Source organism: Cupressus sempervirens, chromosome 4 (genome assembly GCF_028749045.1).
Source record: "Cupressus sempervirens isolate cs-2001-9-10 chromosome 4, ASM2874904v1, whole genome shotgun sequence".
NCBI classification, from domain to species: domain Eukaryota; kingdom Viridiplantae; phylum Streptophyta; class Pinopsida; order Cupressales; family Cupressaceae; genus Cupressus; species Cupressus sempervirens.
Window position 1 is genome coordinate 132,550,722 of NC_143121.1, and position 14,623 is coordinate 132,565,344.

Here is a 14,623-nt window from a genome sequence, read left to right on the forward strand (position 1 = left end):
AATGAAGCAAAGTAATTCTGGCACAAATCCAATGAGTCGTTCCATGTACAAATCCAATACTCAAATTTGACCCAGCAAGCAAAAGATCAATTTTCTCCAAGAAGGTTTGGAGCAAAAACACCAAATTCACATAATATAAAAATGAGAAGTCAAAATAAACTCCTTTTTTGGCATTATAAACACTTTTTCCAAGAGCAGCCTTCAAAATAGATTTTTTAAATAATTAAATAATTTATTTGAACTTTTCCCAAATCAAATAAATCAATTCCAATTAGATGGAATACAACCACGACAAATTAGCTAGTAATTAAACTAAAACAATTAAAATCCCCAAAATACATTAAATCGACATTTAAATAAAATCCTTTTGCAACAACTATGGGAAATCTAATGCACAAACAATCACTAGTCTATCACAAATGCAATATGAATATGGATTTACCCATCACGTACTAGAGGGATAATATACAATAATCAAATACATCACCCATATAGGGATAACATTGACTCAATATGCAAAGCCAAAGTTACTATCCCTTAGTGTCACTATCAGGGATATAGGTACACACTGAATTTGGATGAATGTACTTGTGTTAAGTAAAGATGCAAACATCAAGTGTATATGCGCAATATATAAACAGCCAAAGCACAAATAGACAGAAGTCACATGAAGGAGAATGGGCCACCGTATAGATCTCCAAGCGACTGTGATTTTGTTCCCACTTCGTACTAGCACCCATGGGCAATCTACATATAGCAATGGTGCAGTACAACATAACAACATATAATCATATGATAAAGCATTTAAATTAAATCATTTTACAATTATTTTAAACATGTATCAATACAAAAAACAACTAAAATACCCAATACCATATATGGCACAGTATATAATGAAATCCCATACAATCATCTTGATATAACATCCACAATATTGAATGCAAAATATGCCAAATAACATCATAAAGCATCATTATATAGATATGATCAAGAAACCATAACAACATAATCTAACATAAAAATCAACAATACCGTAGAAACTAGAATAAGGTGTAGTAATCAAATGAATCATACAGTGCAACCACTGATCAGATCATAAGGGTACTCACAGAATAACATCGTGATACAATACATAACTAGGTAACCACTGGCACATACCTCAGTAAAACCATCAGAACACATCATAAATCTCACAAGACGAATACCAAACAAAAACACAACAGTCATCACAGAATGGACACAAGAATCAACTAGATGGGGTGCATCTCACAAAGTCACATAAAAGCATAGCACGGTGATAACAACCACATGTCAAGATCAGCTTAACTGATCACACAATAAGCTCAAATCATCAAAGTCACATCCATCCGGATGGCATGCAAAATGCAAACGGGAGAGGCACTACATCCTTCAAAGCCATACTACCTCACACGCTACTTTGGTTGATCCTCAGTACTCTACTTCTATCAAGGAAAGAGCTATTTCTTGTTGCTTCATGTCCATGTGAGTGCACCTGTGCAAAGACTGAAAACATATCGAAAACTGGAGTTTATGTCATCAACAAAAACTGCCCATGTGCATTGTGAACCCAACCAACTTAGGACTTTTCTTTTATTTTAAAAAATGTCGAAGTCAAGTGTCTCTTTCAAATTCACATATCTCGATACATGCTTCACTACAACCCAACATTCTACCATTGGTAGTGATGAATCTAGAACTGTAACCAACAACATCACTCAAATCAGGTCTAGTGGCTTTAAATAGATAAGATTACCCACTAGTTGCCTGAATTGCTGACTTATTTATTGAGTCTGTTTTGGCTGAAAGCTTCAACCCTTTCTTCGTAGCTGTAGACGAGATTTTGCAATCTATCATTCTGAACTTTTTGATCAAAGTGCCAGCATAGTTAGATTAAGAAATAAAAATAACACCACCTATTTGCCAAACTTCACCTAGACAATAATGTAGGAGGTCTAACTCTTTAATGTCAAAAGCATTAATAACATTACATTGATTTGTTCAACTAAATGTGCCTCACTGCCTATAACAAGATGCCATCCGTGGAAATGAGCAATAGAATGATCTCATTGCCTACACTTTTTATGTACAGTTTTGGATCAAAACGACTTCTCTAGTATCCCTATTCAAGCAGATGCTTATCATTTAAGTGTACCATGCCCTATGTAATGAGCCTTTCTCAAATTGATCACAAATTACCCTAATTTTCTACTGGTAATAAATGGTTACAAGATGCACAATGAATATAATCCTTACTTTCACCTGTTAATGCACTAAGAGAAAAGGATGCATCTACAACCAAGACATCTTTACAAGATCTGAATACAAACTAATATCAAATCCAAACTCTGGTATCATATATATAAATAAATGCTTAATTCTGATAAAGGCTGACACCTACAATAGTAGCATATAATATGCATGAATAAACAAGAGAAACCTGGTTTTTGAAGTCACTTTGAGTCTCTATTGACAATGCAATCAATACCTCCAAGTATTATGGTGTTATGCCCTAATGACAAGATAATACAGTGTTCTTGCAACAAGCTCCTGTAGCAAATGCCCTACTTATTCTTCCTCTTCACACCTGGCCCATGGCCACAAATTCGGCACAATGAAGTGACTGTAATACCACCTCCAATCGGCAATAATTAAGGTGATGTTTCACACCCTCAAAATTGCTATCATTGGGAGTTTTCGTTCCCAAAGACAAATTGATTATCTGCAGGCCCTTGGCTCCACAAATACATAGGCAAATGTCAATAACAAATCCGGATGCCTTCCCATGAGGCTCTCTCCTCTATTTATATTATTCCTGCCCCCCCCTTCTAGAAGAATCATAAGTGTTATCTTATCACACTATTCTGGAAGCTTCCTCCTTTCCAACAATAGATGAGCTGTGCTTCTCGACGATTCCCTAATATTAGATTAAATATAAAGTCATCTCTTTTCATTTTTAAATTATTTAATGACTATAAGAAATCAATTTAATTATTTCCACTTAGCCTTCAAAGGACGAAAGGCTAAGAAATCTATTGAGAGGCTAAAGAGATGGGGACATTACACCCTAGGTGTTTGCTTCAAGCCATAGAGAGATTTCATCAGACTGCATACATAATGCTCTTTTCCTACAACATGATAGCCCTGAGGCTGATTCATGCAAACTTCTTCCTCCTGGTCGCACCATTGAGGAAGGCATGCTTAATGGCCTCCAAAAATGCAAATTTTGGAAATGTAGAAAAACCAAAAAATTGTCATCTAGATGCCGTTGGATGTCAATCAGATCAACAAGAGATGATGTATAGGAGCATGATTAACAAATTTAACCCAAACTCTTCTTGGAGAAAGTACTACAGTATTGCTTATTAAGATATTGACAATACATGGTGTTTTCCCTCTTTCCCAATCCACAGTCACTTTAAATGTTTACTGTACACATTACTATGATCTTAGCACAAACTCAAACAGAACTGTGATCGAATTAAAACCAAAACACTACTAATTCCTACATATGAGCTCCTTAAGATCCTCTAGAATATGTACATGGAATTACAGCATACTATATCAAATATAGCAGTGATTACAAGACACCAAAAAATAAGAAATAAAATCCTAGTAGCAACTTCCTAATTAGCAAAAATCTCTGTGTCAGAAGGAAAACTTACAATTGCAGATGATAACCTACAAGTGGTACAGATAAAAGGAACATAACCCAATGCCCAGTGAAAAGGAAAAGCAAGCACAATCCTCCTTGAATCACAAACTCTGGGATTACAATATAATTCACACGAGATGACGAATCATAGGGATTGATATAGTCAATCTCTAAATCTGACAAGCTCAACAGCTGCATACAAGAACAACATAAGCAATTTAGAAATAGGTTAGAAATAAGATACAGATATTCAAACATTTTGATGACTGCTCCAACTTTGTACACCAGAAAAGTTGAGAAAACTTTGACCACCAGAAAAGTTGCAAGGACATTAAAATTTGAACACTAGAAATGTTGCAAAAGCTTCACAGACACAATGATATGAGATTTACAAAATAAAAAGACCAAGTGAGTCATTAATGATCCCATTGTATACAAAACCAATACATATTTCATATAATTCTCTGAAATAATCATATTAGGCGTCGGAAAAAATGTTACAATTCTAAAATTTCATCTTTTACCATATCCTTTGGATGTTCTATGTACACCAACGTGCCAGCTTAAAAAAAGTTATGTTTGATCTCAATTCACACATTTATAACTGGAAATAGCACCTATGATGCTTGTAACACTAATGTTTCCCAAATTCGATTGAATGGGATAGACATACTACCAAAAAGACAGCCTATGAGGATCATCACCTTGTGAGTCCACAGAAAAGTGTGCATTGAATGGTCACACGGCACAAAGTTCTATTCTTTCTACGGACTCCATGCCGACATTCCAGCTACCTGCACAAGAAGTTTGTCCAGAGAAGATGTCCATGGTGACACACTGGCCCTCCCCCAAATTATAAGGAAAACCTGAATATTACAAGGTGTTCCCAAATTCACAATATCTGGAGGATGCCAAGGAAGCACATTGAACCTCCAAGTATATCTCTCAATATTATATTAATAAGTCAGGAGTAACAAAAATGGTTTTATTACAAAATTGACCATATATTTTGGTAAACAAAAACAGCGAAAGTGGCTCTGCCATCTGTCTTTCCTGTTTCATAGTCAAAAATGGTTTCTGCGTATGCCAAAGAAGTAAGTTTCCTAACTGCTTGTTCGAGTTCAGAAGCTTCAATTGAAATATTGTAAACCCTCATTAAAAACGGAGATCGTTTGAACAATCTTTGCAGCCTAAAACCTATTACAACAAAGCAAAAGCCTCATATAAAGCATCCATAATCGTGGCAGTGTGGGACTGAATAACAAATTCCTAAGCATATTGCATGTACTTTATATGTTTTTAGACATGCAGATTATTGCTTTTAGCTGCAGTAACTGCTTTGAAAATGGACAATTATCCTTTGAATATACTTCAGCAACACAAACATCCCATCAGTCTGCTGGCAATAATGCTGTCAGCGCCACATATGGTTTCAAATCCACGAAGAATGGATAAAAAAAGATAGACTGCCCCTCAGTGTGAGAAAACTTCCATGAATTACTCAGTATGGATGTTAGAAAACCTAAGATTGAATCTGTAATGTCCCCTTTATTTGGACATTAGAATTTAACTAAATGTTTAAAATTGAAGTTGTCAGAAAATAAATAAATTTAATAGCCTTTAAGTGACATAAATGGTTGATTAAATAAGAATCTAATTAAGTCACTATATTGTTATTCACTCAAGTTCAAATTAAATTAAACGAGAGGGTAAATCAAAAGGCAAAGAAGAGAAAAAGTCAAGAGTCGTCTACAATAGATATAAAAGTGCAGCTTGAGCTTCATTTGGGATATGCTTGGTTTTATTATGCCTCTTGAAGGCTTGAAAGCTTCTGACAGAAACCCTTGGGATCTCACAGTGGGTTGGACAGAAACCCAATTAATTTCTGGGTGGATTCACTTCAGGATTCACCATTGCATGGCATTGATCAATTTGTTGGAGATTTTGTTCTGCAATTTCTTAGAGAGTTTTGCAGATATCACTTCAAATATTTCTCGGAGCATTCTTAGATAAGCACAAACAATTTCTAAACTCTCATTTTGGGACAACTTTGCTTAAGCTTGAAGATTATCTATTATTTACATTAGAAGCCTTAATTAAGATAATTCATTGCTATTTGATATTTTTTAATATTATGTTTGGCATAAAAGAATGAATAAACTGGAGATACTGAGCACGGTGCTATATAATTCCTGTCAGCTCTTTATTTTGTCTTGATGTTGATATTATTCCTGTGAGGCTCCTTCAAGAGGCAATTTTAACAAAATATCATTTTATCAATTTCTATTGAAGTCAAATCAATATGTTATAGCATGAACTGAGCTTATTCCAAGTTGGGCAGGTAATTCTTCACATATCTTTAGTAGCTGCTATATATTACATACCATGTTGATGTATTATAATGCTTTGGGTTGAAGCACATGAGTATGTTTCAGCTTGTGGGAATTTGCCTCTGCCAGGACACACCTTCATCATTACTGTTGCTATTTCCAGCACTGATCCCTATCTTTCCACATGGATGCATTTAAAGAACAATTAAGCAATATCGAGTGGGGGTGCGGTGAATCACTATTGCTTTTATTTATGATTTTTTTGCTAATTTAAAACACTTGAGCAATGATATAGAAACAAGAACAATCAGAAAAATAAGACACCAGATAATGCTAATGGGAAACACTTTCGGGTAAAAAATTACAGCATTAAAAAGCTTTCATTAACAAATACTTAGCACCAACCCATCTTACAAGAGTGTGCACCAACTCCGGATGCTAAAGGCACCATTCTCAAGTAGAGCACCAACTCCAGAACAAAACTCAGAAATCACTGAAACTGAAATAACACTTCTACACCATATATGCAGCTCCATCAATCCTTTCAAAACTCGAATTCCTGGTGTAAACTCATAGCTCGGCAAAAATGATGCATCTTCTCACAACACTTTTCAGAAAAACATTTTCACGACAGAGAGAGACCACTACTTTATTTACTCCTTAGCAAAGAACTCCACACTAGAATAAAAGCGTGTCTCCTCACTTTCAATCCAAAAATGCCTTGCAATAATAAGACCAGCTGTAATAAGACTTAATTCACCTCAGTATTATGCAAACATTTTAATCCTAGCAACCGAACAAGTAATTGCACCACTCCAATAAATATAATGCACCTAGACTCGACGGCTGAAGAAACTTGAATTTTCAATATATAAAAACATCCAACCAATATGAAAATTTGTGATATATACCAAAAACACTGCCCATCTAAGAATAGCATGATTCCTTTTTTTAAAGAAAATCTGCTAGCCATTGACCACAAATTTACTGACTTTATTTATATGAGCTGTTGGGGGTAATTGCATTGTTACAAGAACTTCTAACCATCTCTTTTAATGCCAAAGAAAAGTGTTACACAAGCTGTTGTTGTTAAGCATAGATGATCAATAAAGTTTATTAAAATAAGAAAGTTCTGAGAAATATTGAAGGGAGAAGAATCGATAATCAATTCTGTGCATGAGAAAACACATTTATCGGGAGCTTGGATTTGAAAACCATTTCCAGATATAGGAAGAAACAAATAAATTACATTTCAGATAAGACTGCCACTGAAATATGCTACTTCAACCCATACGCAGCAAATAAGTTCAAACATTTAGACCATGGCTAAAATAATATTCGACTCCTTTCAAGACTCCTGTCGATGATGTGTCATAAGAGACATGAGTGAACATCGACATATGCCAAGTAGGCACACAAGCTGGACAAGCACACACCCAATCAGCTGAAGCACACATCCAGGCAGCTCGAGCTAGTTAAGCAGGTCAAGCTCCTCAAACGGGTCAAACTCCTCAAGCGGGTCAAACTCCAACAATGACATCAATGACAATGTCCAACCATCTCCCACTTTTTGTCATTGATGGCAACCCAGTCTGCAACAAGCCTGAGATAGAAACCAAGAACATCACTGAAACAAACTGCTCCCCCTTCGACATCAATGACTGAAAAAACAAGTAACCAAACCACAACCAAACTGAGAAACTGAAACAGGGCTGAAAAGATGGACCAATGAAACACTCCCCCAGTATAGACAACTCATCAATAGTAGAGTATTGCGTCTCATGAATTCTAACGTTTCTTTTGGCAGGGGCTTTGTAAAGCCATCTGCAACCTGCTCTTTAGAAGACACATATTACAACTCAACAATCTAATTCATAACCTGTTCTCTTGAAAAAATGATACTTAATAGGAATATGATTAGTACAAGGGTGTTTAACACGACTTTTTTAAATATTAATTGCACGCGTATTGTCATAGAAAATAGAGATGGGGTGATCATACTCAACCTTGAAATCCTGTAGTGAATTTTTCATCCATGTACCTTATGTGCAGCAAGATACAACTACTATAGTCTCAATTTCCACTGTAGACAGAGAAGTTGAGGTCTTCTTTTTGCTTAGCCATGAAACAAGGCAGCCACCAAGGAAGAATGAACCCCCATTGGTGCTCTTCTTATCATCAACCGAACCTCCCCAATCTGCATCATATTAGGCTGCAGGTGAAAAATTATCACCTCTAAGATACCACAACCTGTAATCCATAGTACCCTTCAAATACTTGAAAATCCTTTAAAACAGCTTGAACATGTGTATTCTAAGGGGCGGCCTAAAATCTAACAGCATAAGCAACCACCTGCATAATGTCATGTCTAGTAGCTGTAACATACAACAAACTTCCTATTATAGACCTGTAAAATGTTTGATTCGCATCAAGAGACACATCAAATTTACTCAATTTACATCCTGATACAGGAGCATCTAGTGGTGTAAGGGCAATTCTGCATCACCCAAAAATATACTTAATGTTAGTTTTGTTTAACGTGTTTGTATTTTTGGATACCCTTTTGGGCCAAATAGAGATTTTAGCTCTCATTATTCCACTATTACTTTTCTGGGTTAGTGTATTTGTGTACCTCGGGATACGTGTCACTACAAAAAATGGGTTACTTAAGGTCAATGCTAGCGATGTAAAGACATTTTTGTGAATTTTAGGAGAAGGTAACATGAGAAAAGTCTTTCTCCAGAATTTCATAATGTTGCAAGCCAGAGGGCATGTAGTTTGTCATGTCCCCATTTTTGAGGTAATTTGATTTAATTAATTTAATTAATCAAGTTGTTCAAAATAATGAATATTTTATGAGGATGACTAATTAATTATTTTAATTAAATAAATAAGTGGTATTAAGTTAATTATTTATAAAGTTATCAAATAAATAAATATTAAAAGATAACTTTATAATTAATTAATTTTATAAAGTGACCTGAATTATAAAATATTTTATAAAGTCACTTAATAGATAAAATAAAATAATGTTCTAGAAGTTTCTAGAAAGTGGAGAAAAAGAATATATAGGCATGGAGGGCTCATTGTCTATCATCCAAGTCTATTTTCTCAATTGTGTCTACTTGAGCATTTGTGGAGCGTGAAGGTTTGCAAGTATTCAGCTGAATCATTGGGAATGATACCTCCCAAGCGATTGCATAGCTGAGGAGGTGAAAGATCCTCTGAAGGGTTGCTCTTTAGAAATGGCACTTAGCCATTTCAAGTTCAGCTTATTTGGAGTCCTCAGACTTACTTGAGGGTTTGAGTTTTGGTTGCAAAAGGGGGGAAAAAAAAAGCAAGTCCGAAAAAAACAGATCCGAAAAAGCAAAGCAAAAAAACAGATCTGAAAAAGCAAAGTGAAAAAGTAGATCCAAAAAAGCAAAGTGAAAAGGCAGCATTGGTAAAAATTATTACAGGCATCTACAATCAGGTTCCTTTGGATATTTCATGCATTTTTCTTATCATTTAGATGCATATTAGAAGGTAAGGCTGTAGGTGAAAGTTTGTATCAGATTTAAACATTATTCTCGTGAATGTAAGCCAAGAGTCTTGGCCATTTCATACTAGCATTGTAGTTGACATTATATGTGCAATAAAGGAGACATAATTTGCTGGTCTAACATAGTTGTAATTGAATATGTATTTAACATTCATGATCAGCTTATTAGTTTGCATGTCAATTGTTTGACAAAATGTCAATTGGCTGTAGGTTCTCTTTTTGGCATAAATAATGTTATAATTTTGCATACCAAGTGTTTGTATTAATGCCACTTGGCTATAAGTGCATTAATGCCATCATAGGTTGCATCCAAAGTGTTTGTCATAATTTCTATTTGCTGTAGCTGCATATTGCAAGTAGTTTTAGTCACATATATGCATTGAATATTGTCAAAATAAGTTGCACATTCATGTTAGGTCATTGTTTAGTCAATTTTGAGTCTTCTTGCAAAAATTTTCATTGATGCTAATTGAAGAAAAGAGTCATTAAAGCCAGCTCAAATGTTATATCAGTCATATGACCCTTGCATGTGAGTTGTTTGTTGAAATTCCTTGAGCCTCCAATCAACATTTTGAGGTCATATTTGAGCAGGGTCATTACAGTGGTATCAGAGCGGTTTCCTGACAAGGTTTATGCAGCCACCATTCAATTTAGTTTACAAAAGCAAAAACAAAAGGATTCTTTTTACATAGGGAACCAGCACAGCTGAGAACATGACTGATAGACATTCTCAAAGCCCACCTAGAATTATGGGAGATGATGAGGCTTTACAGCTTCAGGATAGGCTTCTACAATAAATAAAGGCACGTACACAAGTAATGATGGCTATGATTCAACATTTGATTGGGGAAAACAGGAGAAATAATCATAATAATGACCAGGATGACAGGAGCATAGCAGGATTACAACATGGGCAAAGGACACGGTCTGGCACAGCTGACAGACCCACATGTCCTACATTCAGGGAAGAAACTCCAGCACTCACACCTGATGCTATGGTAACAAATATTGCAGAGGAACTCCGACAAGTGAGGAATGAGTGGGATTCATTACCTGCATATGTATGGGATGGATGGACATTTGAAAGGTACCTGAACTATAGAGCTGCCATGCACATGCAGGTAGATAAACACAGTGAGTTGCAACAGGTCACTAACAAGTTGACTGGATTTCTATTTGGCAGATCTTCTCACAAGGCTGATGGCACAATTACCAGGAACTTGCATGAGGAGTTCAAGAATTTAGCTTACAGCCAGGCTGAAGTCTCAGATTCTACTTTGCCACAGGAGAAAGTGGTGAAGGATATTACGCAGATTGATAGTAACTGTCAACTTGATACTCAAGTGGAGACAGTTGTATACAGGTCGCCAGAGGGTGATGTCACAGGTATTCAGGATGGTTTGGTTACAACAGGCAATGACTACACTGTAGAGGGTTCAGATGATGCTTTTGAGGATGTTGTTGTGCATGATGGTGAGATACCTGGTAGAGATGAGTAGACATTGAGTATTCATGACTTTGCTAAGAGGGAGTACCAGGCACATTTGGATGCTTCGTCACATGAGGTTGAGGTTGGTAGTACTTTACATGATTTGTCCAGCCAGCTGAAGGTGAGCGAAGACAATATTGTGACTTCATTATCTCATCATGACAGGATGCGGGATATGATAGAGGATCACATCCGAGTGATTCAGCTACAGGGCAGACATAAGGGAGTTCAAGCAGAGTCTTCTTGGGTTGACTTATAGGCAATTAGGAAAGGAATGGGAACGATGAAGTTGAGTTATTTACATATTCTATCAGATCGTGACCATCTTCTTAGCCTTTCCAGAGACCATTTAGATGCCTTGAGGAGGAAGGAGGAGGAAGTTGACAAGCTTTCTCGCGAGCTTGAGAACACTCGAGCTTCTTTGGTGAATACTCCATTGGCATTACAGGACTTGGAGAGACATGGGGATGCGCATGGCATGGAGTTTAGTTTCATCTTGCACACCTATTACTCAGCTTTCTGCAGCAGGCGAATCATATGTCGTCGTTGATAATGTTGTGAGTTCGTCTTGCATTCACATCCAAGATACAGGGACAGTATCAGACAGGTATGTGGAGTTAGTTGGTATTAGTCATATTACTCAAGTGAGGAGTTTGCTTGAGTTACCAACTGATTCTAGTTTACGGATATGGACTCGAGATTGTTATATTGGCATTTGGGATTCAGTTGACTGGAGATCTTTATCACTTTTTGGTAGCAGTGATTGTTTGGGTGCTATCATGGATTTGATTAGCAGATTGCACGGTGTTGTTTTGTCTTGTGCCAGCAGCTTGTCTGATGTTGGTATTAGTTTTTGTACACCAGTGTTGGGCTTTGTTCATATATCCAGTGGACCATTCTTACTGGAATGTGTTGATGATCTTTCATATTTGGCAATATGTACAGATGAGTCCCAAGATCATACTGGCATTGATGACATCCAAGAGGATGCAATGGGCAGTTTTGAGGACTTAGTCTCCTCGGCAATTTCTTTTGGTGTAGAGGAGTTGGACAGCGGTGCTACAGTTTTTGATACTCTGTATGTTGATATGAGCTTTGGAGTTGATTCACAGGATATGGATGGCAATACTCTAGAGACCAATAACTTTGAGGATACTCCTTTGGACAGTGCGTTAGAGGAGGATTGTAAGAGACAGTCTAGCTAGCGCCATCATGTTTCTAGTCAGCTGAGAGTTAGTGAGCGAGACATTGCTATCGCTTGCCAGCATTTCGATGTTGCTCGTCAGTTGTTAGCAGTTTATGGATGGGGTTCTCCTACCAGTGATGAGCAAGGAGGCAGTTATCTTTCCTTGACAGAGATCCACTCTTTATAGGAGGCTATCCGGATTCTAAGACAGAATTATATGCAGTTGGTAGTCGACAAAGATTATCTTATGGAGTGGGGCAGTACAGCATATGACGCATTGTTGGTCAAGGAAGATGAGGTGAGTGAGCTTACTCAGCAGCTTGTGGTGACTTCTGAGATTCTTGAGAGTACACAGTTGGCTCTCGAGGAGTCATAGTTTCATTTGGCTAAGGTGACCATGGAGTTAGAGCAACTACAGTCTTTACCGGATTCCATACAGTCACAGGTTGTGATGTCTAGCAATTTGAGGATGTCCATGGTCGAGATTGTCAGAGGCAGCGGAGATGGGGATGCATCCATCCTTAATACTAGCATTGGCATATCGGGTTCTCTTCCACAGGGTTCAGGTTCAATTAAATTGGGTGTTGCAGCAGATTTTTGTGGTATGCCTGACATGGTGGTGGTCTCCACTACTGATGGCATGGAGACTGGTGATTTTGTATTAGAGATCATGTGTGAAGTTGGTGAGCCGGCAGTTGGCATGGTTCATGCAAGCAATACTACTCCTTTGGCAGTGTCTTCGGAGGTAGTAGTCAGTTCAGGCTTGGTTAGTGATTAGTTGTAGTTAGTTTCATCTAGATTGCAATCTGAGCCACTGACTGGGATTGGCGCATTCTATCGACATTACACTGTGAGGTATGCTCATCAATTTACCTTTGATGACCATGTTGATGAAATGATGATACGGAGATGTACTTTGGTTCCTAGTGCTTGTCATCAGTTATGGGATGGTTTGACGCCACGAGATGTGAGTTGTGATGGGCATGACATGGAGATAGGTTCTGCGGTTGACAGCTTGATAATACATGACTTAGAGCAGGAGTTTGGGAGTGATGCTTCAGCGGTTGTTATTGATTCTACTCCTTTGGCTATGTCATCTCTTGACTTAGCTGGTGATCAGTTGCAATGGGTTGCATCACCTATGCATGGCAAGCTGTCGCCTGAGGCTGGTTCTTTTAATCAGCATTATACTGCAGGGTATGTTCATCAGTTTGCATTTGATCCATGTTTTGAGGAGTTGATGGCAGGACGACTTGGTTTGGGTTCTATTTCTTGCTGTTTATCTTGTGATGTATACTCACCATCAGTGGTGCATAGGAGTTATGGTTATGAGACAGTGGCCAGTGATTTGCAAGGTTGTGTTGATTGCAGTAGGTGTACAATATGTGGATTCTCCGTACTTGGTGCAGTTTCACTCAGGAGTGCTCACCATTGTGACAAAGTTGGATTGTACATTCCGCATAGGTCAGTGAGATGTGTTGATGGTATTTACTGTGTTGGCAATTTGGGATGTCCACTCTACCTAGGTTCTGATATTTTGGGAGTTTGTGTCTCGTGGGTTCCTAACTATGGCAGTAGTGGATTTGAAGTTCAGTTGAGCAGTGATTCGCGCTTCATTCATGGATTCTTCTTAGTTATATTGCAGAGGATATTGCAGGAGCTTGCATTGATTGACAGCAGTATAATTCATGACTACATTTGGGATCCAGGTGGATTGATTGGTTTATTGTTCAACCATTGCTTGGGGACAAGCAATTTCAGGAAGTGCGGATTGTCATGTCCCCATTTTTGAGGTAATTTGATTTAATTAATTTAATTAATTAAGTTGTCCAAAATAATGAATATTTTATGAGGATGACTAATTAATTATTTTAATTAAATAAATAAGTGGTATTAAGTTAATTATTTATAAAGTTATCAAATAAATAAATATTAAAAGATAACTTTATATTTAATTAATTTAATAAAGTGACTTGAATTATAAAATATTTTATAAAGTCACTTAATAGATAAAATAAAATAATGTTCTAAAAGTTTTTGGAAAGTGGAGAAAAAGAATATATAGACATGGAGGGCTCATTGTCTATCATCCAAGTCTATTTTCTCAATTGTGTCTACTTGAGCATTTGTGGACCCTGAAGGTCCGCAAGTGTTCAACTGAATCATTGGGAACGATACCTCCCAAGTGATTGCATAACTGAGGAGGTGAAAGATTCTTTGAAGAGTTGCTCTTTGGAAGTGGTACTTAGCCATTTCAAGTTGAGCTTATTTGGAGTCCTCAAACTTACTTGAGGGTTTGAGTTTTAGTTGCAAGAGGAAAAACAAAAGCAGTCCAAAAAAAAGCAGATCCGGAAAAACAGTCCAAAAAAAGCAAATCCGAAAAAGCAAAGTGAAAAGGCAGCAT

At 37.0% G+C, this 14,623-nt stretch overlaps 1 protein-coding gene across 2 annotated transcripts in view; it reads right to left on the reverse strand.

Annotated features, from left to right (window-relative positions):
- Window positions 1-14,623, reverse strand: part of LOC149560310 (protein cornichon homolog 2-like) — a 121,300-nt gene that overhangs the window by 35,572 nt on the left and 71,105 nt on the right. For both annotated transcript variants that reach the window (XM_089824599.1, XM_089824600.1), the window contains one exon: window positions 3,684-3,865. In XM_089824599.1, coding sequence (XP_089680725.1) covers window positions 3,684-3,865 — 182 coding nt within the window. The remainder of the gene's footprint in view (window positions 1-3,683; window positions 3,866-14,623) is intronic.